General features: G+C 44.5%; 1 protein-coding gene across 5 annotated transcripts in view; it reads left to right on the top strand.

The window, feature by feature from the left end:
- The window catches only part of LOC117541448 (A disintegrin and metalloproteinase with thrombospondin motifs 16), a 69,278-nt gene that overhangs the window by 12,786 nt on the left and 33,332 nt on the right, over positions 1 to 23,160 (top strand). Inside the window, exons 4-6 of one of the 5 annotated variants that reach the window (XM_034208604.1) lie at positions 5,077 to 5,443; positions 20,070 to 20,272; positions 22,312 to 22,395. In XM_034208604.1, the coding sequence (XP_034064495.1) occupies positions 5,077 to 5,443; positions 20,070 to 20,272; positions 22,312 to 22,395 (654 nt within the window). Of the gene's footprint in view, positions 1 to 5,076; positions 5,448 to 7,886; positions 8,354 to 20,069; positions 20,273 to 22,311; positions 22,396 to 23,160 lie in introns of those variants that run through there. The other 4 variants (XM_034208607.1, XM_034208605.1, XM_034208608.1 and 1 more) reach the window with 4 other exon arrangements.

Raw genomic sequence — 23,160 nt, 5'->3', positions numbered from 1 at the left:
CTGCTGCAAATACGTTCAAACATGCTGTGGACACGTAAAGCAGTGGCAACTATGCCACCATTTCAGCTGACTTTTTCTCAGAAATACTGTCACATAACATCCATATATTTCAGTGCTAGGTTGATGCTTAGCTAAGCTAACTATGAAACACTTTAACTGACAGGACTCAGGATCAACTGTGTACTGTAAGGTAGCTTCTAGCTTCATGTCGAACAATAAGTCAACATTTTCCAGAGAGCTTTCTTTGAAATCACCAGGTAACGCTAAAAAACATTACATTTAGATTGTATGACAAAGTGTTTATTTAATATCGAATGCCCAGGCCAGGTGACGCCACTGATGAAAACATTTAAATATTAAGAGTAGCCTACATAGAAAATAGGGGGTAAGTAAAAGGTCAATGATAGAAATATAGAATAGAAAATATCAAGAAGATACTGTAGTGATCTCTACAATAAAACAGCTAGTGGAGGACGTCCAAAGATATTAATAGGAGGATGTGCAAAACAGACAAACTAATAAGGCTTTATTTAAACATTAAAGAATACTTTATGTTAAGGTCTTCTTTTGCATAAGAAAAAAACCGTTGCGGGTATCTAGAGATAAATATTAAGCCTGACAAAGTACTTAACGTCTAATATATTGCATAGTTTATTTTGGCACTTGACAATCACCTTCCCTGAATTTTACTCAGGTGTAACTAAAGTCTGCTTTAAGGGTTGTATATATTTCACATCATTAATCAGAATCTGTAAAGTAACTAAAATAAATGTAGTGGAGTACCAGGTTAACCTCTGAATTGTAGTGGAGTAGAATTACAAAGTAACAATAAATTGCATGTTGTACATGCTGCTGTAACAAAAACATTTCCCAACTTGGGATCAATAAAGTATATCTTATCTTATCTTATCTTATCTTAAGATGATCGATGGCTACTGCCATATTTGCTAAATTTGCCTCCGAACCTTGACAAGTGCATGTTTCAGGCTTATCAATTAACAACAGGAGGGGTCACAGACATAAGACCAGCTATTAAATAAAGCTCTTCTGACCTTAGCTGTCATGTGGGTATATTAATGCTGCCCATTATGGACACAAGCAATTTTCACCCATGTATTAATTATATGTTTTAAATGTGAGTGTTTCCTATCCCCTAAACCTCCAGGGGTGTACACAGTTTAATACTGGCAACTTCTAATTATGGGAAATACGAAAACGTCTTTTAAAACTACAATTCCCAGTAGAGACGTGCCATAGAACATGTTGCGAAACACAATTAGCCAGCATGTGTAGTTCTGGGGGTGGGGCTGGACCCGTTCGAATCCAGTTTTGGATAGTCTGCCGTGATCTCATTCCATTTCAAAGAGCTATTTGAAGCTCTGCGTAACCTTGGCGCACTGCCACTCCAACATCCAATCACAGAGCTTGAGGACTAATCACGGGGTTTGTCAAGCAAAGCGGATGTTGTAGTCCCAAACGATAGCTGAGGGTTATGGGTAATGTAGTGTCTTCGGCCATCCTAAACTCCCCAAAAACTATTTGTTTCTCCGAATCGAAGGTTAAAAACACATAAGCATTGTACACAATTTAAATGCTGTGTAATTAACAAGGATAAACTGATGTTTTTTAGTGGAAGAGTACGGCAGATATCACTGTAAAATCATTTGACAGTGAAGGGAATACTTCCGGTTTTATTATGAAAACTTCGAGACCGGAAATATTGTTTTCACCCCGTGAGGGTTGGCGCCAACTTTACATGGACGCTGCCGTCAATAGAAATGAATAGGGGAAAGACGTAGTATATACACATTCTCCTGGCGAGACCTCAAATCATCTTCGTAATACCTATCAAACTATAGATCATACACATCCACTGGACCTGGATTCTAAATGTACAATATACACTTCTCGCTAGAAATCTAATCAAAAAGCATTTTAATAGCCAAACAGAGAGGGTTATTTGTGAATATACGACCCTCCGGAGCATTTGCAATTGCCGCAAATTGTTGTTTCTTACACGACCACTAGAGGTGCTAAACTTTAAAACGTGCCTATAGGTCGTAATAAGCTGCTGAACAATCGACCTATTTGGTCGTTTTTTGGAGGAGGACAGGCTGGATTATCTGTAAAAGTTCCCTGGTGTGTGCCATCAAAATAAATCAAAACAAAAGTTAAATATTTAAACAGACACATCTGGATTGACTTTATTTGGCACAGGACAAAGATATAAAGAAATAATTCAATTCAAGAGCATTGCTCTTTCCGTCTGACAGTAGAAGTATATGAGAGGAAAACAAGAGGAAGTGTGACAAGTCGTGTACATATGTATACATGTATACATATCTGCATACTGCTCTGTATATTCAGTGCTGCCTGCAGATATAAACAACACTGAAGCAAAGCCACGTTTGGACATTTCCAACCACATAAGTTAGAATGGAGATGGCAGTATGGTGATTGAAAATAGGCCTACTGTAAGTAAAACAGCTCTTAACCTATTCAGAATAAATACATAATTGTTGTGAAGACTGAATGTCAGCCAGACGGCCCTGACAACTCCAGACTACCCTTTGAACTAAACAGTCCAGTCCACGTGCTGCAGATGTAGTTTCTATGATTGTCTCTTTCCTTCATGGATTTCCTCTTCTTTATCTTTCGCATCTCCTTTTGGAATGAGCTGACCAAAAATAACCCCTCATGACAAAAAATGTTATTCACCTCTTCGAAAAGCTTTAACTCGTTTCTGATAGGTTCACCAACAAACTCATTGCGCCCATTTCCACACTAATGGCTTAACACCTCCATAGCACACACACATCAAGGTTGACAGCAGCTCAGTTCAGGCCTCATTGTGACTTAGAACCAAATTATGACAATTGCCTGTGATTACACAACGCCGGGACAAGTATTATTCGGATGAAAGGATCATGCACAGGTTGTCACTTGTGATTGAAGCCAACGATCCAGGCTGGAGTTCCCGGTAGAAAAAAAAGCTACAGTAGAAGGTTGTAATGCATTAGCAGGCCCCTCTCTTCTGAGTGTAGATCACTGTCAAGTTGTGAATTGGTTGCAACATGGTCATGGAGAAACAACAAAGAATATAACTAGTGCTGGTAGGTTGCTGATGAGACAGGACTTCACGATATGTTTTTTTATTGTTTTTTAAGGGGCCTAAAAGATTGTAATCATCTCAATAAGTACTGGGCCACAGAGTGTGTTTGCAACTGTAAATATGTCTCGAAATATATTTTTGCACCACTGTTCAGGCTTATTATCTGACCGTCAAATACCAGTTTCTGCACAGTGGGAAATTATCATTATCTGATGCAGAAACACCTGTAAACAACAACTGCCCTCCTGTAGCTTGTGGTAAAGGCATATAAGTCAACAGCAGTCTTCTTCACATGTTAGCCTTTATTTGACATGTTGTAAAATCCTTGCACTTCTAAAGTCATGCGTACTTAGATTATGCAAAGTTGACCATGAATATAAAAAAAACAACATAAAAATGTATCAGTATTTTCCTAACCACACTCTATGATGAAAGCTGTAAACTCCACAGCCACTGTGGTCACAGCTTTCACATCTGTCTTGGCTTGTATTCCTGGAGTTCATCATTTTCTTCAGTGCCTAATTTTCCAAGGACTCCGTTCCACATGGTTTCCTGATCTGTGGTTGAAAGGATGGCGGAGAGAGGCCAGAGGTAGTAAGTGATGATGAAATGGGGAAAATCAGTTGTGGTGATGATTATAGCAACATAAAACACTTCAACAATAGAGTTCTGCTTCTGCAAGATTGACTTATCCCAATAAAGACACTACACAGGCATACATTATGTTGCATATTTGTAATCTCTGTCCTCCCAGGTTTAATGTTGACCCTTTTTTGTCCCACACACACACGCACGCACGCACACACACACACACACACACACACACACACACACACACACACACACACACACACACACACACACACACACGTATGCACGCTCACTCTGGGCAAGCCACAGCCTTTGTGTCAGCCTGTTTCTGTCAGCCAAGGACCTCACACTCTACTCACAGTAAAAAAAAAAGGGTTAGTCAATTAAACGTATTTTAGGGAAACTACTATTTTCTGCCAAGAGCAGTTACAGTCCAGTTGACTGTCAACACAGATGTGGTCTGTGTTTGGAGAGATTGAGAGAGACAAAGAGAGAGGCAGAGAGCAAGAGAAAGTGTCTGAATCGGATGTTGTTGATGGAAGTTTATTCAAAATGGAATATGAAAATATCTCTGTCTCTTTGGGACAGAGACAGAGAAAGAGAGTGAAGGTCAACTGAAAAAATATTTTGCTGAACCTTTTATTATTGGCTTTCACATAACCTTCCCCCTAAAATCTAAAGCATAAGGCTCTGGTTTAAAGTGGGGCCCTACATAACAGCAGTTTCATAGTGTAAAAAGTATTTATAACGTTCAATAATTTAATTTTTTTTTTACATATTATAGATTATATTCAGACAATACTATAAAGACTATTTTTTGTTTGATTTACAACCCATGAAAATGAAAGTAAGGGCATACCTGAACCTTTAACTAATAAGCATATGCTTTGTTTACAAGAGAGATGCAACCGCCTTTCCTCACACCAACTCTTTAGTTTGAAACTCCTAGTCCTATTTAGATTTAGCTGAGATAGCATCTGACCCTGAACAGCAAACCAGATGTTAAGCATGAAGAAACACTTCCATTAATTGAACCTCGCCGTGGTTTAGGGCGGTCAGGTTTGCAGTGACCCTAGAGTCAATTCTTGACTAATTGCTGATAGAGACATATAGGTATTTTATTGTTTGTTTGAAATATATGACTGCAGCTCTATAGGCTATTGTTTGATTAGTGGATTCTTGTTGGACAACAGCCCTATACTCTACAAGTGACTTATTCATATTTGATGACACAAGTGTAGCTACTCGAATAAAGGCTGAGGGAAAAGGTATACAAATGAGAGTCAAGAATTATACATTTTTGCAAAATAGAGCATGTTTTATTTTTCCCAAGGGTGCTGTAAAGCTAATAGCACTTTCTGTTTTGCCTCTAGTCAGGTTTGATCAGAACAAAGGATGCAGACTACTTCCTGAGACCCGTTTCCCGCAGCCTCGTCCAGAGAGAGAACTTTACTGCACCCTCCAGTCACCAGCCACACATCCTCTACAAGAGTGATCGAACAGAGCACAGAGGTCATGACCCTCGGGTGCTACAGAAGAGATCCCCAGACTCAACTTATCACAAATCACACTTTGTCACCAAGAGATCCACAAACTCACAGACAGACCCCACCTACAACCCGGTCCATGATGATCAGCAAAGTGACATCAGTGACGGAGACCAAATGGAGCATCATCATCACAGTGACTACAGACATGGGGAGAAGAACAGGCAACACTTCTGCGGGAGACGGAAGAAATGTATGTAAGGGCAATTTCTTCTAATTCTATTCTAATCCACATGTTGCAACTGCCTTTCATGCATATATAAAGTAAACTTGCTGACAGAGTTTAAGTAATGCACATTTCTTAAGCTTTTTATTTACATAATAAAATGAGTGTGTGCAATTATTGAGAGAAGTAAAACACAAACCTTGCTTAAACACAAAAAGTGTGATGTAGTCACATTTGCCCTTTCCAATCCCTCCAATGGAAGTGGTTAACATTTGACACTTAAAGAATGTTCCCACATGGACATACGTCTCACATTGCACATTTAAGGCATTGTCAAAATATTGTTCAATTTCAAGATATAACCAAATTAGTGGTTTGAACTTAAAGAAGTTAAGCCACATTTTGAAGAAATTATCACATCACATACTGTGGTAATGAGTAAAACTGTCAAAAAGATTGACATTTGATAATAATTGTATTTATGACATTTGTGTTTAAATGTGCTATTGGTCATACTTCTGACTTTATAGTTGGTTAACACACACCATATATACGTATGTTGCGATAAGAATGTTATTGCCATTACTTCCAATATAATAATATATCTACACATTCAAAGCAACACACTCAGTATTAACCCCTGTTGTGTTAAAGAGAGAAAACAAGATTTGTGTTTTTAACTTAACCAGAGATTGGTTTATAAAACCGGCAATGCTACTCTTCTAGAGCTAACCACATGTTTTACTCATCACTTAATTTTATAACTGAGAACATTATGTAACCTTTGAACACAACGGCAAACCAACATCTTTGATACATTTATTCTATAATAGATCCTGATGCTAGAAAGCAGGTTGTATTTCACATGGTGACAAATGCTTCCTCTTAAGAAGATTATCTCAATCTGTATTGACATGACATTACTGACATGACCTGGGAAAGGTTAAGGGAAATGTTTTATACTCACTTTACACTGTGACAAATGTTTGCTCTCATGGAATCAACCCAGGATCAGTTAACATTGCCGGTGTCACAGGGGTCATTTGAAAGAAAGCATAGGCAGGGATTGGACTGGTACCACCACCATTTCCCTGCAGAACCCAGCTGTCTGTCCCCTGCGAAAACACTCTGGTGTTTACATTCCCATAGGATGACATCACTGAACACCTGTGCCATGTTTCAGTCAAAAAGGCACTGTGGTTGCTCACCTGCTCTCTGCTATGTAAGCAAACGTTCTAGCCTTTTTAGTTTATCATAGCCAGGCAGTGAAGGTTTTGATAACCTGGAAACAGAGGTGAAGATTTGAGGCGATAATCTCACAAGCTAAAATAGTTTTAGGCTGCGCTTTGCTTTGACTTGTCATGTCATGTCAAAGTGTAGAAGTGAGTATGGATGTGAGACATGTTTCTCAAATCCAACCCAGCTTCAAAAGGAGAGTTAAACACAGGGTTGATGGGGTCATTTGACGTTAGGATAACTCTAAGTGTGTTTGTTTAAGTCACATTTTACTTAAAGCACTGATAAGTTGTACCAATATGCCACCATTTTAAATTCATGTGATTAAAAACATTTTCTTTTTAATACAGCCTTACTTTACAGTTAAAATGCTTATCTTATCTTTGACACACTGACATAATGTTGGGCCCCATCCAAATGTACCTTTATTAATACATTTGCAAATTAGATTAAAACGGATAAAGGTCAATACATTCATTTACCATCATAATGAATCAAGAATTGGCCCTTGTCCATCATTACATAGTATAGTGTTATGTCCACATTATATGAAATTGCTCAAAGATCTGTTTGATGACTACACTGACAGCCAAATGGATTTGCTTTTCATAATGAATGTCAATTACGGCTTTCAAATTGCACATTAGAAAATGTGACTTGCTCTAGCTGTTGCTAATGCACAGCCATTCTGTGGTTTCACACTTTACTTAGTGGTAGCATAACACTCAGACTGCCAGAGTCAACATCAGAAAAACATCTCCGTTTACAGTTTAAACATGACATCAGTTCTTGAAAGAAAGACTAGTTAATCATCCACAATGTTTATCAGCTACTTTCCAGAAACACTGGTTAACACTCACATGCAATTTGGCTAGTGGCTATAGGTTTATTTCAAATATTGCACAACATATAATTAGCTGTGGGAAGGAAGGGTTGTATATGTTTTTAATGGACGCAATTATTGCTATTAACTTGCTATTATATGCACTATTGTTTTTTCTTTCATCAATCACTTACAACTCACCAAACTGTACATACTGTAGCGATCCTGATAGGCTACTCAGGGTGTCACTTAGGCATCCCCCGTCTCTCTGCCAATCATAGAGCTGCACCGTGATGGTGGCTGAGGTGCGGGCCTGTGGTTGGTGGAGCGGACGGGGGAGGGCGGGGAGTTGTGACGTAGACAGTGCTATATCTTGTGGTTGGTTTAGGAAATAAGTTAGTGTGCGGTAGAACCCACGAAGTGTACTTGACCTGTTATCATCTGTCTTCAAATACTAGTTATTAAAGCCTAATAACTACAAGCCTGTCTCCGACTCATCTTGGGAACGTTACATTGGTGTCAGAAGTGAACTTTTCGAACAAAGGACGTCTATCCGGACGAGAGTCGTAACTGCGTCACGGAGCTAGCCGGTAAGCTAGCGGGGATGGATAAGTTCAGCAAGATGGGAGTGAAGCAGGAACACAGTAGTGATGAAGAGGAAGATGGAGCATGCGGGTGGTCGAAGGACATGAGAGAGGAGTTCATGAGTGCACGAGAGGTGAGAGAGCGCCTGAGAGAGTCGGCGGTGAGGATGGCTAGAGACGCGGGAATGTCTCCGTCTTCTCCGGCAGTTCGCGCCATTTCCAAGCTGGAGGTAAACAACAATGGCGGCGCCCATCATGCCGCCGCCGGGTCAGTGAAAACACCCAAATTCTCGGGTAAGGCAGACTGGGAGGCTTTCCATGCCCAATTTGAACTGCTTGCTCATGCCGGGGGGTGGTCAGTAGAGACTAAAGCACTACAGCTAGCTTTGTGCCTCACAGAAGAGGCTCTTTCATGTCTGCTACTACTTAGCCCTGTGGACCGACTCAACTATGAAGCGTTAGCGGGGGCTTTGAAGAGGCGGTTTGGACAGTGTTTCCCGCCAGAGCTGCTCCGGAACGAGTTGAGTAACCGCTGTAGAGAGTTTGGAGAGACGCTGCGTGCACTGGCTAACAACGTGGAGAGCCTGACGCGGCGGGCGTATGCACACATGCCACCCGGAGTACAGAGTGAGCTGGCACATGATCAGTTCATCAGGGCCCTCCGGCCTGCGGACTTGAGGGTCGAGGTACAGCTGCAGCATCCACAGTCCTTACAGGCGGCCTTGGAGATGGCTGTGGAGAGGGAGAACGTGTGGAGTGGAGCTGCTAGGAGCGGCGGAGTGCCGGCGGCGGCGGAGTGCCGGCGGTGAGGAGCTGCAGGGAGGAGGAGAAGCCTGCATGGGTTACCGAGCTGACAGAGATGATAAGGGCTGTTTCTCTGCAGCCAACACACAGACCAGACACCAGAGTCTGCTGGGAGTGTGGTCAGCCAGGACATTTTGCCAGAGACTGCACCAAGGCTCGGCGAACACCAGGGAAACGACGGGGGGCCCGCATAGAGGAGGATATGTGGAACCAAGCCCGAAGACTCCCCAAACAAACCACAGCTTTATTGCCACCGACTCAGACATCCGTGGAGGGAGCCCGACAGCACAGCAGGGGGAGCCAGACTCTACGCCCTCCTGAAAAAGATGACAACACCGGAGTGGAGCCTGTCGTCGCGGTGGGCCGTGCTGGTGGGGACTCCTGCTATGTTCCTGTCGAGGTGGAGGGGGTGCCCTGCGATGCACTGGTGGACACAGGCTCTACAGTAACCCTGGTGAGAGCAGAGGTGTTGCCCAGTGGGACTATGTTCGAGCCGACAGCGGTGCGTCTGCGCACAGTCACCGGAGAGTTGGCGGCTATGAAAGGAAGAGGAGTGCTGTCTGTGTCGGTGGGGGGAGTGGAAGTGCGGCACCCCGTGTGGATAGCGGATATACAGGACCCGTGCATTCTGGGTAATCCACCAGCTCCAGACTGGTGAGCGCCGGGCCTCCGTACCTGGGAACACCTGGGCTCTCTGGGTCTGATGGACTCAGGTAGTCGTCAGGTAGAGGTGCAGGTGGTTCCCCTCTCATCCCCCAGGACAGGTGCTTCAGTTTCTTCAGACTCAGCAGGAGGTTGTGGAAGACCTCGCAGGGCACGGGCCTCACGGTGTCCAGCCCGTAGCCCTTCCCCTGCTGGTGGAACAGCAGGTACTGCAGGTTCACCAGGTGAGACACGGCCTGGATGAAGTGCGCGCGGCAGGGCAGCCTCATGTTGCACACGCTCAGGTGAGTCAGGCGCTCCTGGAGCTTAGAGGTGAGACTGGACCCCAGCATGGGCTGCTCCCAGATGCAGTTCCTCACCCCGATGTCCTTCAACCCGGGAAAGTGCGCCAGTTTATCCATGTATGTCCCTTTGTATTTCTTCCCTCCGTCCAGTAACACCACCGCGCTGAGCGTCGGGAGGAATTTAACGAGGCGACGCCACTCTTTACGCCGCAAATGATGCACCACAACCCGGGTAAGTTTTCGGTGTCGCAGCATGTCCCAGAAACCGTAGGTGTATCGTCTCAGGTCGCACAGCATCATGGTGTGATTCCTCCACAAAGGCGGCTGATCGATGAGCACCTTCAGCTGTCTGCAGCCAATCAATCAATCAATCAATGTTTATTTATATAGCCCAATATCACAAATGTTACATTTGTCTCAGTGGACTTTACAGTTTGTACAAAATATCAGTATGACAATACGACACCCTCTGTCCTTAGACCCTCACATCGTACAAGAAAAAACTTCCGAAGAAAACCCACAGTTTAAAGGAAAAAATGGGAGAAACCTCAGGGAGAGCAACAGAGGAGGGATCCCTCTCCCAGGACGGACAGACGTGCAATAGATGCCGTGTGTAAATTGAAAAGATAATACATTTGCAACATAGGTAGTCCAAATGTTTGGAAATGCATGTGTGTATAATAGGAAGATGAATCCACGAGGATATCCATCCAGGACCTATGATCCAGGACCACAGCCACGACTCAAGATCCAGGGCTCGCGATCCAGGACAGAGGAGCGCAGGATCATCCATGACTCCGGATCCCGGCGTATATAGACACCAAAAAGAAAGACATTTGGGGAAGCTGGGTTAATCGGAACATGAGAGTACACAGGTATAGACAGAGAGAAGGAAGAAGTAAGATGTCCCCCGACAAACTAAGCCTATATCAGCAAAACTAGGGGCTGAATCTAATCAGCCCTAACTATAAGCTTTATCAAAAAGGAAGGTCTTAAGCGCACTCTTAAAAACGGATAGGGTGTCTGCCGCCCGAACACAAACTGGAAGCTGATTCCACAAAGGTGGAGCTTGATAAGAAAAGGCTCTGGCTCCCATTGTACTTTTAGAGACTCTAGGAACAACCAACAACCCTGCATTCTTGGAACGCAATGCCCTAGTAGGACAGTAGGGTATAATGAGTTCTTTAAGGTAAGATGGCGCCTGCCCATTAAGGGCTTTGTAGGCGAGAAGAAGAATTTTAAATTATATCCTGTGTTCTATAGGGAGCCAGTGTAAGGCAGCCAGAACAGGAGTAATGTGGTCCCTTTTCCTAACTGGTTAGTACACGAGCTGCAGCATTTTGAATCAGCTGAAGCGACTTGACTGACTTCTTGGTACACCCTGATAATAAAGAATTACAATAATCCAGCCTTGAAGTAACAAATGCATGGACTAGTTTCTCTGCATCGTTTTAAGGCAAGATATGCCTGATTTTTGCAATGTTACGTAGATGGAAGTAGGCGGTCCTTGAAATTGATTTTATGTGGGCGTTAAAGGATAAATCCTGATCAAATATAACACCAAGATTCCTTACAGTCTCACTGGAGGCCAAATTAATGCCATCCATAGTTAGTATATCCTTAGATAATTTATTTCGTAGATTCTTCGGGCCAAGTACAATAACTTCAGTTTTGGTCGTGTTTAACATCAAAAAGTTTAAGGTCATCCACGTTTTTAAGTCCTTAAGGCAGTCTTGAATTTTATTTAGATGATTAATTTCATCAGGCTTGATTGATAAATATAGTTGAGTATCATCCGCATAACAATGAAAATGTACAGAATGATTCCTTATAATATTGCCTAACGGAAGCATATATAATGTGAACAAAATAGGTCCGAGCACTGAGCCCTGTGGCACTCCATGGCTAACTTTGGATTGCGTGGAAGATTCATCATTGACACGTACAAACTGAGAGCGTTCAGATAGATAGGACCTAAACCAGTCTAAAGCAGTTCCCTGTATGCCAACTAAGTGCTCTAGTCTTTGCAATAAGATATCATGGTCGATAGTATCAAATGCAGCACTGAGATCGAGCAAAACAAGAATAGAGACACGTCCCTTGTCAGAGGCTATTAGAATGTCATTTGTGACTTTAACCAGAGCTGTCTCTGTGCTATGATGTGTTCTAAAGCCAGACTGAAAATCTTCAAATAAATCATTGTTTTTTAAGTAATCACACAACTGTTTTGTGACCGCTTTCTCAAGAATTTTTGAGAGGAACGGAAGATTGGAAATAGGTCTATAATTGGCTAAAACCTCTGGATCGAGGTTGTGCTTTTTAAGAAGCGGTTTTATCACTGCTACTTTGAATGATTGTGGAACACAGCCTGATAATAAAGACATATTCATAATATTTAACAAATAAGTGCTAATTATTGGAAAAACTTCCTTCAACAGCTTAGTTGGAATTGGGTCTAACATACACGTTGATGGTTTAGAAGAGAGAATCATTGAATTTAATTGTTCAAGGTTTATGGCTGAAAAGCATTCTAGTTTACTATCCAGTGTAATATCAGAACTTACGTTTCCGGGAGCTGTTGATAACACTATACTGGTCAAAGGCAAGAGGTCATTAATTTTGTTTCTAAGAGTAACAATTTTATCGTTAAAAAAGCACATAAAATCATTACTACTGAGTGCTATGGGAATAGAAGGCTCAATCGAGCTGTGGCTTTCTGTCAGCCTGGCTACAGTGCTGAAAAGAAATCTTGCATTATTCTTATTCTCATCTATTAATGAAGGGTAGTAGGCTGCTCTCGCTTTACGCAGTGCTTTCTTATATTCATTGAGAGTAATATGCCAAATTAAACGAGATTCTTCAAGTTTAGAGGAACGCCATATCCTTTCAAGTTGTCCCGACTTTTGCTTTATTTTGTGGATTTCGGCAGCCGAGGCGCACCGTGTGTTTCTCCTCGGTGCTCAGGAAGCTCAAGATGTACACCCAGACTTCCGGAGGCAGCTGCGGGAGATCCTCCATCGTGAGGCAGTTAGAGGGTGGAGAAAGAGCCGCTGAATCTCTGGATGACTGTGTCACTACCATAGGCTGTATATATCATTACCATCATTATCATTATTCTGGGTTTGGACTTTCTGAAGGCGACGGGCTGCCTCCTGGATCTTCAAGCCGGCACAGTGAGTTTCGGGGGGGGCGGCCTGTAATTACTATGACCCGTGTCCACAACCCTGCTGAGCCTGCGGGGAGACCCCCGACACCCACCGTGAGTACCCTAGACACGGAAGCAAACCCTCCCTCCCTTCCTGTACCCACGGTGACGCCCACTCAGGACAATTCCCCACCTGTCAACCCCGGGCTGCGCCACCCGAGCACAGCCCCCCCCAAGTACCCCAGACGGAGGTAGAAGAGGCTCGGTCTACAGTATTGGAGGTGTGGAGGAAGAACTGTGGCGGCCTGAATCCCGAGCAGCAGGAGCAATTGGGGCAGCTCCTGCTAGAGTTCCAGAGCAGTTTCGCCATGAAGGAGGAGGAGGTGGGCCGAACGCATCTGGTGGAACACGAGATCGATACGGGGGACTCGCGGCCCATCAGGTGTCGCCCGCGCGACTCCCCCTGGCTCGTCAGCAGGCTTGCGACGAGGCAGTGCAGAGCATGCTGCAGGCAGACATCATCGAGCCCTCAGACAGCCGGCAGCACCGGTAGTCATGGTCCCGAAGAAGACAGGGGGCTGGCGGCTGTGCTCAGACTACAGACCGGTGAACGGGGTCACCAAGAAGGATTCATACCCCCTTCCCCGCATCGATGAGTCCCTGGACCTGGTCGCAGGGTCGTCGTGGTTCTCTTCCTTGGACCTCCGCAGCGGGTATTACCAAGTCCCTCTTGCCCCAGAGGCCAGACCAAAAACGGCTTTCTGCACCGGCCGAGGACTATGGCAGTTCAAGGTCCTCAGTTTTGGGCTGTGTAATGCCCCGGCCACCTTCGTGCGGTTGATGGACAGGGTGCTGTCTGGGATTCCCCGCCAACAGTGTTTGGTTTACCTGGACGACATCCTGGTGCATGGTAGCTCGTTTGAGGCGGCCCTAGGATCGCTAAAAGTGGTGCTGGAGAGGATCAGAGCCGCTGGGTTGAAGCTACATCCAGATAAGTGCCATTTCCTACAGAGAGAGGTCACCTTCCTGGGCCACAAAGTGGGGGGGGGAGGGCATCGGCACCCTGCACGAGAAAGTGCAGGCGGTCACAGGCTGGCCAAATCCTCGCAACCAGAAACAGCTGAAGAGTTTCCTGGGCCTGGCCTCGTACTACAGGAAGTTTGTACGGGGTTTTGCCTGCATTGCCGCACCCCTGTTCCAGCTGCTGCAGAAGGACAGGGAGTTCCTGTGGTCTGAACAATGTCAAGCAGCGTTTGACGGCCTTCGGCGTGCCCTGAGCGAAGCCCCGGTTCTCGTCCCAGCCAACCCCCGGCTGCCGTTCACCCTGGACACCGACGTTAGCGGCGTTGGGGTAGGCGGAGTGCTATCCCAGACTACATCAGAGGGGGAGCGGGTGGTGGCATACTTCAGCAGGGCGTTCAACAAAGCGGAGCGACGATACTGCGTTACCCGCAGAAAACTTTTGGCAGTAGTGCAGTCCATCAAGCATTTTAAGTACTACCTGTGCGGGCAAGCGTTCACGGTGAGGACGGATCACTCTGCATTACAGTGGCTCATGACGTTCAAAGAGCCAGAAGGGCAGGTCGCCAGGTGGCTAGAAGAGCTCCAATCGTTCGACTTCAGGGTGGAGCACCGGGCTGGGGTGCGCCACACCAATGCAGACGCCCTCTCCCGGCGGCCGTGTGCCGGCGGCGGATGCCACTACTGCGAGAAGAGAGAGACTCGCGAAAAGGAGCTGCTGGAGGAGGACATCGTCTGTGCGGCAGCGCAGCAAGTGGAGGAGGCTATCTGCAGGGAGCTCCAGACAGTGGATGCGTCAGAGTGGAAGCAACAGCAAGAGCTGGACGCCGTTTTTCAGCCTGTACTGCAGTGGGTTGAGTCGCAGCAGCGGCCACCGTGGGAGGAAGTGGCATCGCTCTCCAAAGCAACAAAGGGGCTGTGGTCTCAGTTTGAGTCTCTACGTCTGTGTCAGGGCGTACTGCAGCGGGCGTGGAAGGAGCCAGCAACGGGGGAGAAGAGGTGGCAAGTGGTGGTTCCTAGGGTCCTGCAAGAGGTCGTACTCAAGGCCATGCATGGCACGGCAGGCTCTGGTCACTTTGGAGTCACTAAGACCCTCCGCCGCCTTCGTCAGGGCTGCTACTGGGGACAGTGCAGAAGGGATGTCGAAGACTTCTGTCGCCGCTGTGATCCGTGTACGGCACGGAAGGGCCCCCCGGGGCGTTCCCATGCTCTGCTGCAACAATCTCCCGTCGGGGACCCGATGGAGAGAGTAGCGGTTGATGTGGTGGGGCCGCTACCCTTGTCAAACAGGGGTAACCGCTACGTTCTCACGGCCATAGACTACTTCACAAAGTGGACAGAGGCGTATGCGCTCCCTGACCAAGAAGCAGAGACAGTCGCGGATGCCTTGGTGTCCGGCATGTTCAGCCGGTTTGGAGTACCGGAGACCCTGCACAGTGACCAGGGGAGGAATTTCGAATCCCGGGTGTTCGCCTCCATGTGCTCTCAACTGGGCATTCACAAAACACGCACCTCCCCCCTGCGACCACAGAGCGACGGACTAGTAGAGAGATTTCATCGCACCATGGGACAGCAGCTGGCCATCCTCACGTCGCGGCATCAGCGTGACTGGGACGAGCATCTGCTCCTGGTGCTCATGGCATGTCGGTCTGCAGTCCAGGAGTCATCAGCCTGTTCGCCGGCCCTCCTCATGCTGGGGAGAGAGCTTCGAACCCCTGCGGTGTTGGCGTTTGGTCGGCCACCAGATTCCCTGGACACGCCTCCTGGTCCTGAGTACGCAAGGAGGCTGCAGGACCGGCTTGAGTCCGCTCATGCCTTTGCCCGCGAGCAGCAGAAAAGTGCTGCGGTGAGACAGAAGCAGAACTACGACATCAGGACCAGAGGGCAGCATTTCCGGGCCGAGGAACTGGTTTGGGTCTACAGCCCACAACGAACGAAAGGCCGGTGCCCAAAGTTGGACAGTCAGTGGGTGGGTCCTTGCCGAGTACTGGAGAGGGTGGGGGAAGTGGTCTACAGGGTGCAGCTGCCACCAAAGGGGAGAAAAGTGGTGCTCCACAGAGACAGGCTGGCTCCGTACAGAGGCGTCGCTTCCCCACAGACCGAAGGAACCTCGGGACACACAGACGTCCCATCGACATCCCTCTGCAGACCCCCCGGCGGACAGAGCAGCAGTCCCCCATCAAGGACTGAGAGTCCCCCCAGTCTTTCGGCGCCTGGGCCAGATCCGGCAACCCCAGCCCCCCTGCCGAGAAGGCAGACACGACCCCCGGGTCGTTTCAGAGACTTTGTGTGGTATTAAGGTTATAGTGAGACTCCCCAGTTCCTGTAGAGGGCAAGAATGCGCCCTGGTCTCACTGGAAGGGATGGTAGTCCACCCAGCTCTTCCTAGTCAAAGTTCAGTGTGTAGGTGTAGTGTGGGGCTGTGTTTAGTTGTTCCTCGTAGGCGAGGAATTTTGTAGTGGGGGGGTAGACACTATAGAGGGCTGGGATTGTGGTGGATTTTCTGTGTTTTCAAAGGCTACTGGTTTGGTTGGGGACAGCCAGTGGGGTAGTCCCTGCAGTGAGCTGGAGAGGGTGGGGGGAGTGTTTTGTACTGTGTTTTATATGTTCCTCGTGGGCGAGGAACTTTGTAGTGGGGGGTAGTGTAGCGATCCTGATAGGCTACTCAGGGTGTACTACTTCAGTTTCTTCTTAAAGATCAAATGCAAAGCTTCCAAATATGCTACATTTTTATAGAAATGTTGTTTTTAAGACTGCCTGTATTTTTTATTTTATTTAAATCGAGATAATACATCCAAAAAAAAGCTTTTTATTGATCCAAAACTCGACCCAAAGCCGTCTGAATTTCTGACATGTAATTCCCAGCAGCCTCCGCGCGTGTGACGTAATAGTGGCCAAACAGTCTCTGGACCAAATATCCCGACTCGGCAGTCTCGGTCACATGTTTTTCGAAAATAAAACTGAATTAACATGGGTTATTGTTGAGCTTTTTGTTGTACGAACGGTGCGGGATCTGGGAGAGTTTTACATGCATTTCCCAAAGACCAAATCATCCGCAAAAAAGGGATTTTTTTAGTGAATCGTGTTGGATGGCAACCGACAAAATGGAGCAAGTTGTGTTCTGACCACTTCGCGTGTGATGCATACGACGTTGATCCTGCTATCATGAAGTCTGTTGGTGGAGAAGCATTAATAGCACGTCGGAGGCTGAAACCCGGAGCCGTCCCCTCCACATTTCAGCACAAGAAACCACTGAAAGAACGAAAGAGCCGGGCGATGCAGAAACGCCAAAGAATTGAGGTAAACAACTTTTGATTAGATTTCAAAGCGCACGGAGCACAGCAGATAACGCAGATAACGGAATTGCAGTTGTATAGCTTATAGAGGTGGGCACCGTTAGATTCTGTGTCTTTACGATCATAAACAATGTGTTGGATGTGGAGCTAGGATAAGTAATAAGGGCGCTAGGAGTGATAGGTTAGCATTTTTCGCTCGGGGCTAATTCACTGTTGCATTGTAGTTTATCTGCAGCTCATTCATCGCTCCTCCACTCATAACGGAAAATTTCGAACGTCCTACAGTCGGTGATGCAGACTTCTTCTCCCATCTCTTCCTTCACTTTCCCATAGTTGTGGCAGCACTTGTTTTCTCGGCTTGTAAGCATGGTCTGGCAGTTTCCACATCTACACCAATTCTCAGCACCCTCGGCCTCTTCCTCAGATGGCGAACTTGAATCATCGCCATCAGCACTTTCATCGGTGATATCAGGTGACGTTTCCTTGTATTTCCTCTTCGACATCAGAGGCTCGTTTCGATATGGTTGGATGTCGACAACATACTCCAGATATTGGGTGGCCTCCGACTCAGAATCAGACATGATAGACGAAACTAAGTTGTAGGGCTGTGCGATTATGGCGAAAATCATAATCACGATTATTTGGGTCAATAATTGATATCACGATTATTTTGACGATTATTCATTGACCATTTATTGAACTTTAAAACAAATAATATTTTACCAATAAACAAGATCAACAAATATGTTGGAGCGCACTTCCAAAACCATACTAAACATATATTATTAATATGATAAATACAAATAAATTAGACCAAAATAAATTAAATCAAATATGATGCAGTGCACTGTCACAACCTACTGAAAACTCCTTAACATATAGCCAACATTTTGGTAAAACATATTCAACATATTCCACTCAGTTAAACGTTGAAGGCTGGCCAACCGTCATGGTCCAGAAGTAACAGGAAATAAATGTTGAACTACAATTTAAGACCAAATAAAAATGTTTATGCCACCATGGCAATCAATCAATCAATGTTTATTTATATAGCCCAATATCACAAATGTTACATTTGTCTCAGTGGACTTTACAGTTTGTACAAAATATCAGTATGACAATACGACACCCTCTGTCCTTAGACCCTCACATCGTACAAGGAAAAACTTCCGGAGAAAACCCACAGTTTAAAGGGAAAATGCTGGTAGGGCTGCTCATGTCATCTCTTAAAGATTTTTTGCAAGAAACACCAGCCTGTTTACATGGTCTAGTTTCAGAGATGAGCGCAGGCAGGTGACGATATTGCCACCTGTACTGAAGACCCTCAGCCACGCCCCGACACATGGGGTGACGCCGGCCAATCACAAAGCTTTGATGCGTTCAAGTGCATTATTCTGGCACAGGAAGATTATGTTACAGGACATAAAACAGAATATTGTTGTTCTATTTTTAGACACATCTCGCGATCGACTGGTTGGGCACCCCTGGGCTAGACCATAGGTCTGTTGTGGTAGCAAAGTAGTCAGCTGAAGCCAGATCTCTCTCAACTTCCCCACGGCATTTGTCATATAGTGCAGGCAGCGCAGACCTGCTGAAATAATACCGAGACGGCATCGCGTAACGCTTGTCCAACGTGTTGACAAGTTGCTTAAAGCCCTGGTTGCTAACAGTGCTAACTGGGCACATATCTTTAGCGATGTGAAATGTAATGGCACCTGTAATATCTCTGTGTCTCTGCGAGCTCGTCGCGTAGGCCGTTGCTCTGTACAATGCGTCCTGAATCGATGACTGTGATGATGTGATGGATGAAGTCGAGCGGGCATCTGCTTTTTGTTGTATTACTGCCCGGTCGTATTGCACTTTGTGGTTGTATTTCAGATGATTAAAGACATTTGTTGTGTTAGCGTGTGGTGCCAACACAACCTGGTAACAAATCCTGCACTGTACTTTATTTTGCTCCACGTCGGACTCCTGGAAGCCAAAGTACTTGCAAATAGTGGAAATAGTTTGACCCTTCTTTTTAACGAGTTGCTGCTCTTGTTCTGACATCTTCGCTCGCGCTGAACACTCACAACACATGTCACTCCCACGTGGCCGAGTGGGCTTTTAGGGAGGGGTGAAAGCGCACCCAGCAAAATAATCGTATTTTGTCAATTATGCTGTTTTCATAATCGTCGCAAGCCATAATCGTAATCGCGATTAAAATACGATTAATTGCACAGCCCTACTAAATTGTACTATCGGCGGAAGCCGCTGCGAGCATTTTTCGCTCGGGGCTAATTCAGAGGCTCACTCAGAGCGCCTGGACTTTATTTTTCTAAACCTCTCTAAAAAGGTCAAATTTCACTTGTTTTGCATCAATCTTGATACAGGGTACTTATTATATGTTATAGTTTGGATTCCTAAAGCTTTTAGTCTATAGTCTACTCAGAATCAGACATGATAACGAAACTAAGTTGTACTATCGGCGGAAGCAGCTGTGAGCGATAAGCCAAGGTTTGTTTGTTTGGCCACTGACGTCACGCGACGCCATCTTGCGGAGGAGCGGCTGAGAAAATAAATCGTCGGACTTGGTGTTGGGGGTTGAACAAAATAAATATTGCGCATTGCCAGACGCATATTATCTCCGATTTTAATACTGCAATATCTTAGATAGTGTTGTAGCTATATGATTTCGATTTTACTGGCAATTATAAAAAAAACCTTTGCATTTGATCTTTAAGTTTCCACACCCTGTCTTTTGTTGAAAAAAAGGTTAATAAGTTCACTCCATTTATCCTTTATTCTGTTCTATTCAGACATGCCCAAGCCTCCAGAAGAGGATGTCTTCACCCTTCCAGATGAGTACAACTTCACCCTGAGGAGCAAAAGAGCAGTGCTAATGAAGAACAAGGGTAATGAGAAGCTCAATGTGGAGACGCTGGTGGTGGTGGACAAGAAGATGATGGACAACCACGGCCACGAGAACATTACCACATATGTTCTCACTGTGCTCAATATGGTGAGGGAAACATAATTGTATGTACAATGTTAATCATCATGAGTTTAAAGTTTAAACTATATTGGCGGTGTAATATTTCAGTGAGATTATTGGCCTGCTGATTTTAGCATTTAGCTAGTATTCAACGAGTACAGCATGCAGAGATGCTTGCATGGTGGACTTAATCTTATGTTTATAAATAACAAATGTAATATAAGATGTGTTTTTTCTACTATATACCTCATGTCTTCTTTACAAAATGCAATCTTTACACAAAAAAGAAGACTCTTGCATATATCCAAGTATCAAACATCTTGATGACTGGATTAAATAACGGTTTTAGTTGGTCTTTTTTTATTTTTTTTATTTAACCTTTATTTAACCAGATAAAAGCATTGAGATAGAATCTCATTTGCAATGCTGACCTGGCCAAGAACATGTCTGTCTTCAACATTGTCATTATTTAGCATGTTAAGAGATTGGCGTAAAATTATGTGGAAGCAATGCATAAAGAGATTTAAAGTTTGCCATATCTTAGAGTGTAGTGACTTCCACTCTCCCTTATGATAAGCACATGTAAAAACATGAAAGTGATATCTCAGTGAGATCATTGCCATGATGCTCAAAGTGTCCACCCATCCTTCTCAGCTGATCTGAAAGCAAATTCCGTCATGCCTGTTTGGCTACTTAATGAGTGATTGACAAATCCAAAGATAATCCGTCTATTTTGAAAACACAGTTCCCTCTAGTAGAAACCAAGCTGGAGCAGTAACGGCCCGCCTCAGAGGAGTCACCTAACTGTAGTATGGAGTTTCACAGAAAACACCCATCCCCCTACCCCACCTGTCAGCTCTCATGGGTCTTTATTTAATATTTGTGAAAAATTCAATATGATGTGCCTTTCCAGCCTTTGCATGGATTTATGTTTTCTTCGCAGCAGAGTGGAAAGACTTCAAAAGCGTTGATTACAAATGTAACACACCGTACATGATATAGCACACAACACTGAAGCTCTATGGAAACTGGTGATTGTTTCTATAAGGCAATGAAAACAAAGTGATTTCATCTATGTGTTGAATTTTACAAATGTGGAGCTCTGTCAAAACAGCAGTGTAGCATGAGAGTTTAGTTTAAGTAAGTGGTTTTGATTGCCTCTTTGACCTCTGAGTTCTGCCTGAATTTGGTAACAAACCACAGCCATGTGTCTTCTCATGCGTCAGCGCAGTGGAAGACCAAACATCAGGAACATAAGGAACGAATGAGAGTGTTCCTGAAGGGGGGGGAAAGGGCTTAGCGAGTGGCACCTGAGGTATTCACAGGGAGAAAGATAGAGAGCGAACAAGCGCAAAGGATCAGGAGTCTACCTTCAAAGCCCAAAGTGTTATGATTAATGGTCAGATATCCGTTTAAGTACAAGAAGCTAAATTGAAAACAGCAGTTATGGCTGTCATAGCGATACCATCAAAAGAGATGTGTGTGTTTTTTTTCTACAGGAATGTGTGTTGTCTTATGCACTTGACACAGATGTCTCTATTGCATGTGTCTAAGTGGTGCAAGAACTTATTGGTCATCAGAACAAAAGTATCAATTTCAGGACTTAATATGTTGACAATAACCTTGATGAAATTGATAAAAATGTCTGTAGTTATTTTTAGCCCAGGATTGTTTGGGTCACTAGTGCCTTTATTGTAGTGACAGTGTTGAAGGGATGATATATGGCAAATGGTCCTGGGCCGGATTCGAACCCTGGTCCTCCGCTAGGGGACCATCTCTTCCAACTGAGCTATATGACGACTCATGTAGGCTACTTTTTGAAGTAGTTGTAAGTTAAACATCTTTAAAGATACATGGACAAGTGAAATAGGATGCTAGTAAGTGCCAATTAAAAGTCATCATAAGGTCATGGCCATGGTATTTTAACAGTTATATATATATATATATATATACAGTTAATATTTTGATAAAAAGCTGACTTTCATGATGCAATAGATGGATGAAAAGAGTTTTATCAGACTATTGTGTTAATAATATATAATAATGTATTTTTACCTGCCTCCTAGGTTTCCAGTCTCTTCAAAGATGGTACGATTGGGGGGAACATCAACATAGTGATCGTTGGCCTTGTGCTTTTGGACGAAGACCAGGTAAGCATCACAATGCATGCGAGTCAGGTGAATACCTTAATATGTCAATAAGGAATCACTGAATTGCATTGCTGCATTTTTAAATGGTTTTGCAGATTGGAAAAAAAGATTCTCACATGAAAGGATTTGAATGTATCCAGTTAAAGGGACTTCAAAAACACTAATAACAGTGTGTTTCTCTCTGTGTTAGCTGTGTTCATGTTGGAGCTTCAGACACGAAAGGAATGCAAAGCACAAAAAACTGCAAAAAAAATGGTTTCTTTGTTTATTTGTTTTTATGCCTGAAGGTCCAGATCACTTTGTCTCTCAGATATTTTCCCGGGGTCGTCCCAACTACTAAGGACTTTTACAGTGGTTAATTATAGGATGTGCATTTCCTTGGATCTTTGCCCGATATAGGAGGGAAATTCTCTCAGAGCGGGAGATGGAAAGAAAGACAGCGTGAGTGCAAGAGAAAAGAAAGGAGAAGCAGAGAGAAACAGGTGGAGCAGGGTCAAAGACAAAGAGTCAAGCAAGGCAGGAGAAGGGATTCTAGTTTCCATCCACCTGTGATGTTAATAGATTTTATCTAACTTAAGAGCAAATTATCAGCGGGAGGAATGTGAAAAATGGCAATAAGGTCACAGATGTTTGTCTTTGTAGCAGAAACTCTTATCTGATAAGTGTCTTCTCTCAAATCTTCCTAGATCTCAAAAGAGTTTGGTAATTGAATTTATAAAGCAGGCAATAATCTGGCATAAAAAATATCAATGAATGTAATCACAT

Source organism: Gymnodraco acuticeps, unplaced genomic scaffold, assembly GCF_902827175.1.
Source record: "Gymnodraco acuticeps unplaced genomic scaffold, fGymAcu1.1, whole genome shotgun sequence".
In the NCBI taxonomy this organism is placed as follows: Eukaryota; Metazoa; Chordata; class Actinopteri; order Perciformes; family Bathydraconidae; genus Gymnodraco; species Gymnodraco acuticeps.
Note: the sequence above shows the minus strand (reverse complement) of the source record. Positions and strands in the feature narration are given on the sequence as shown.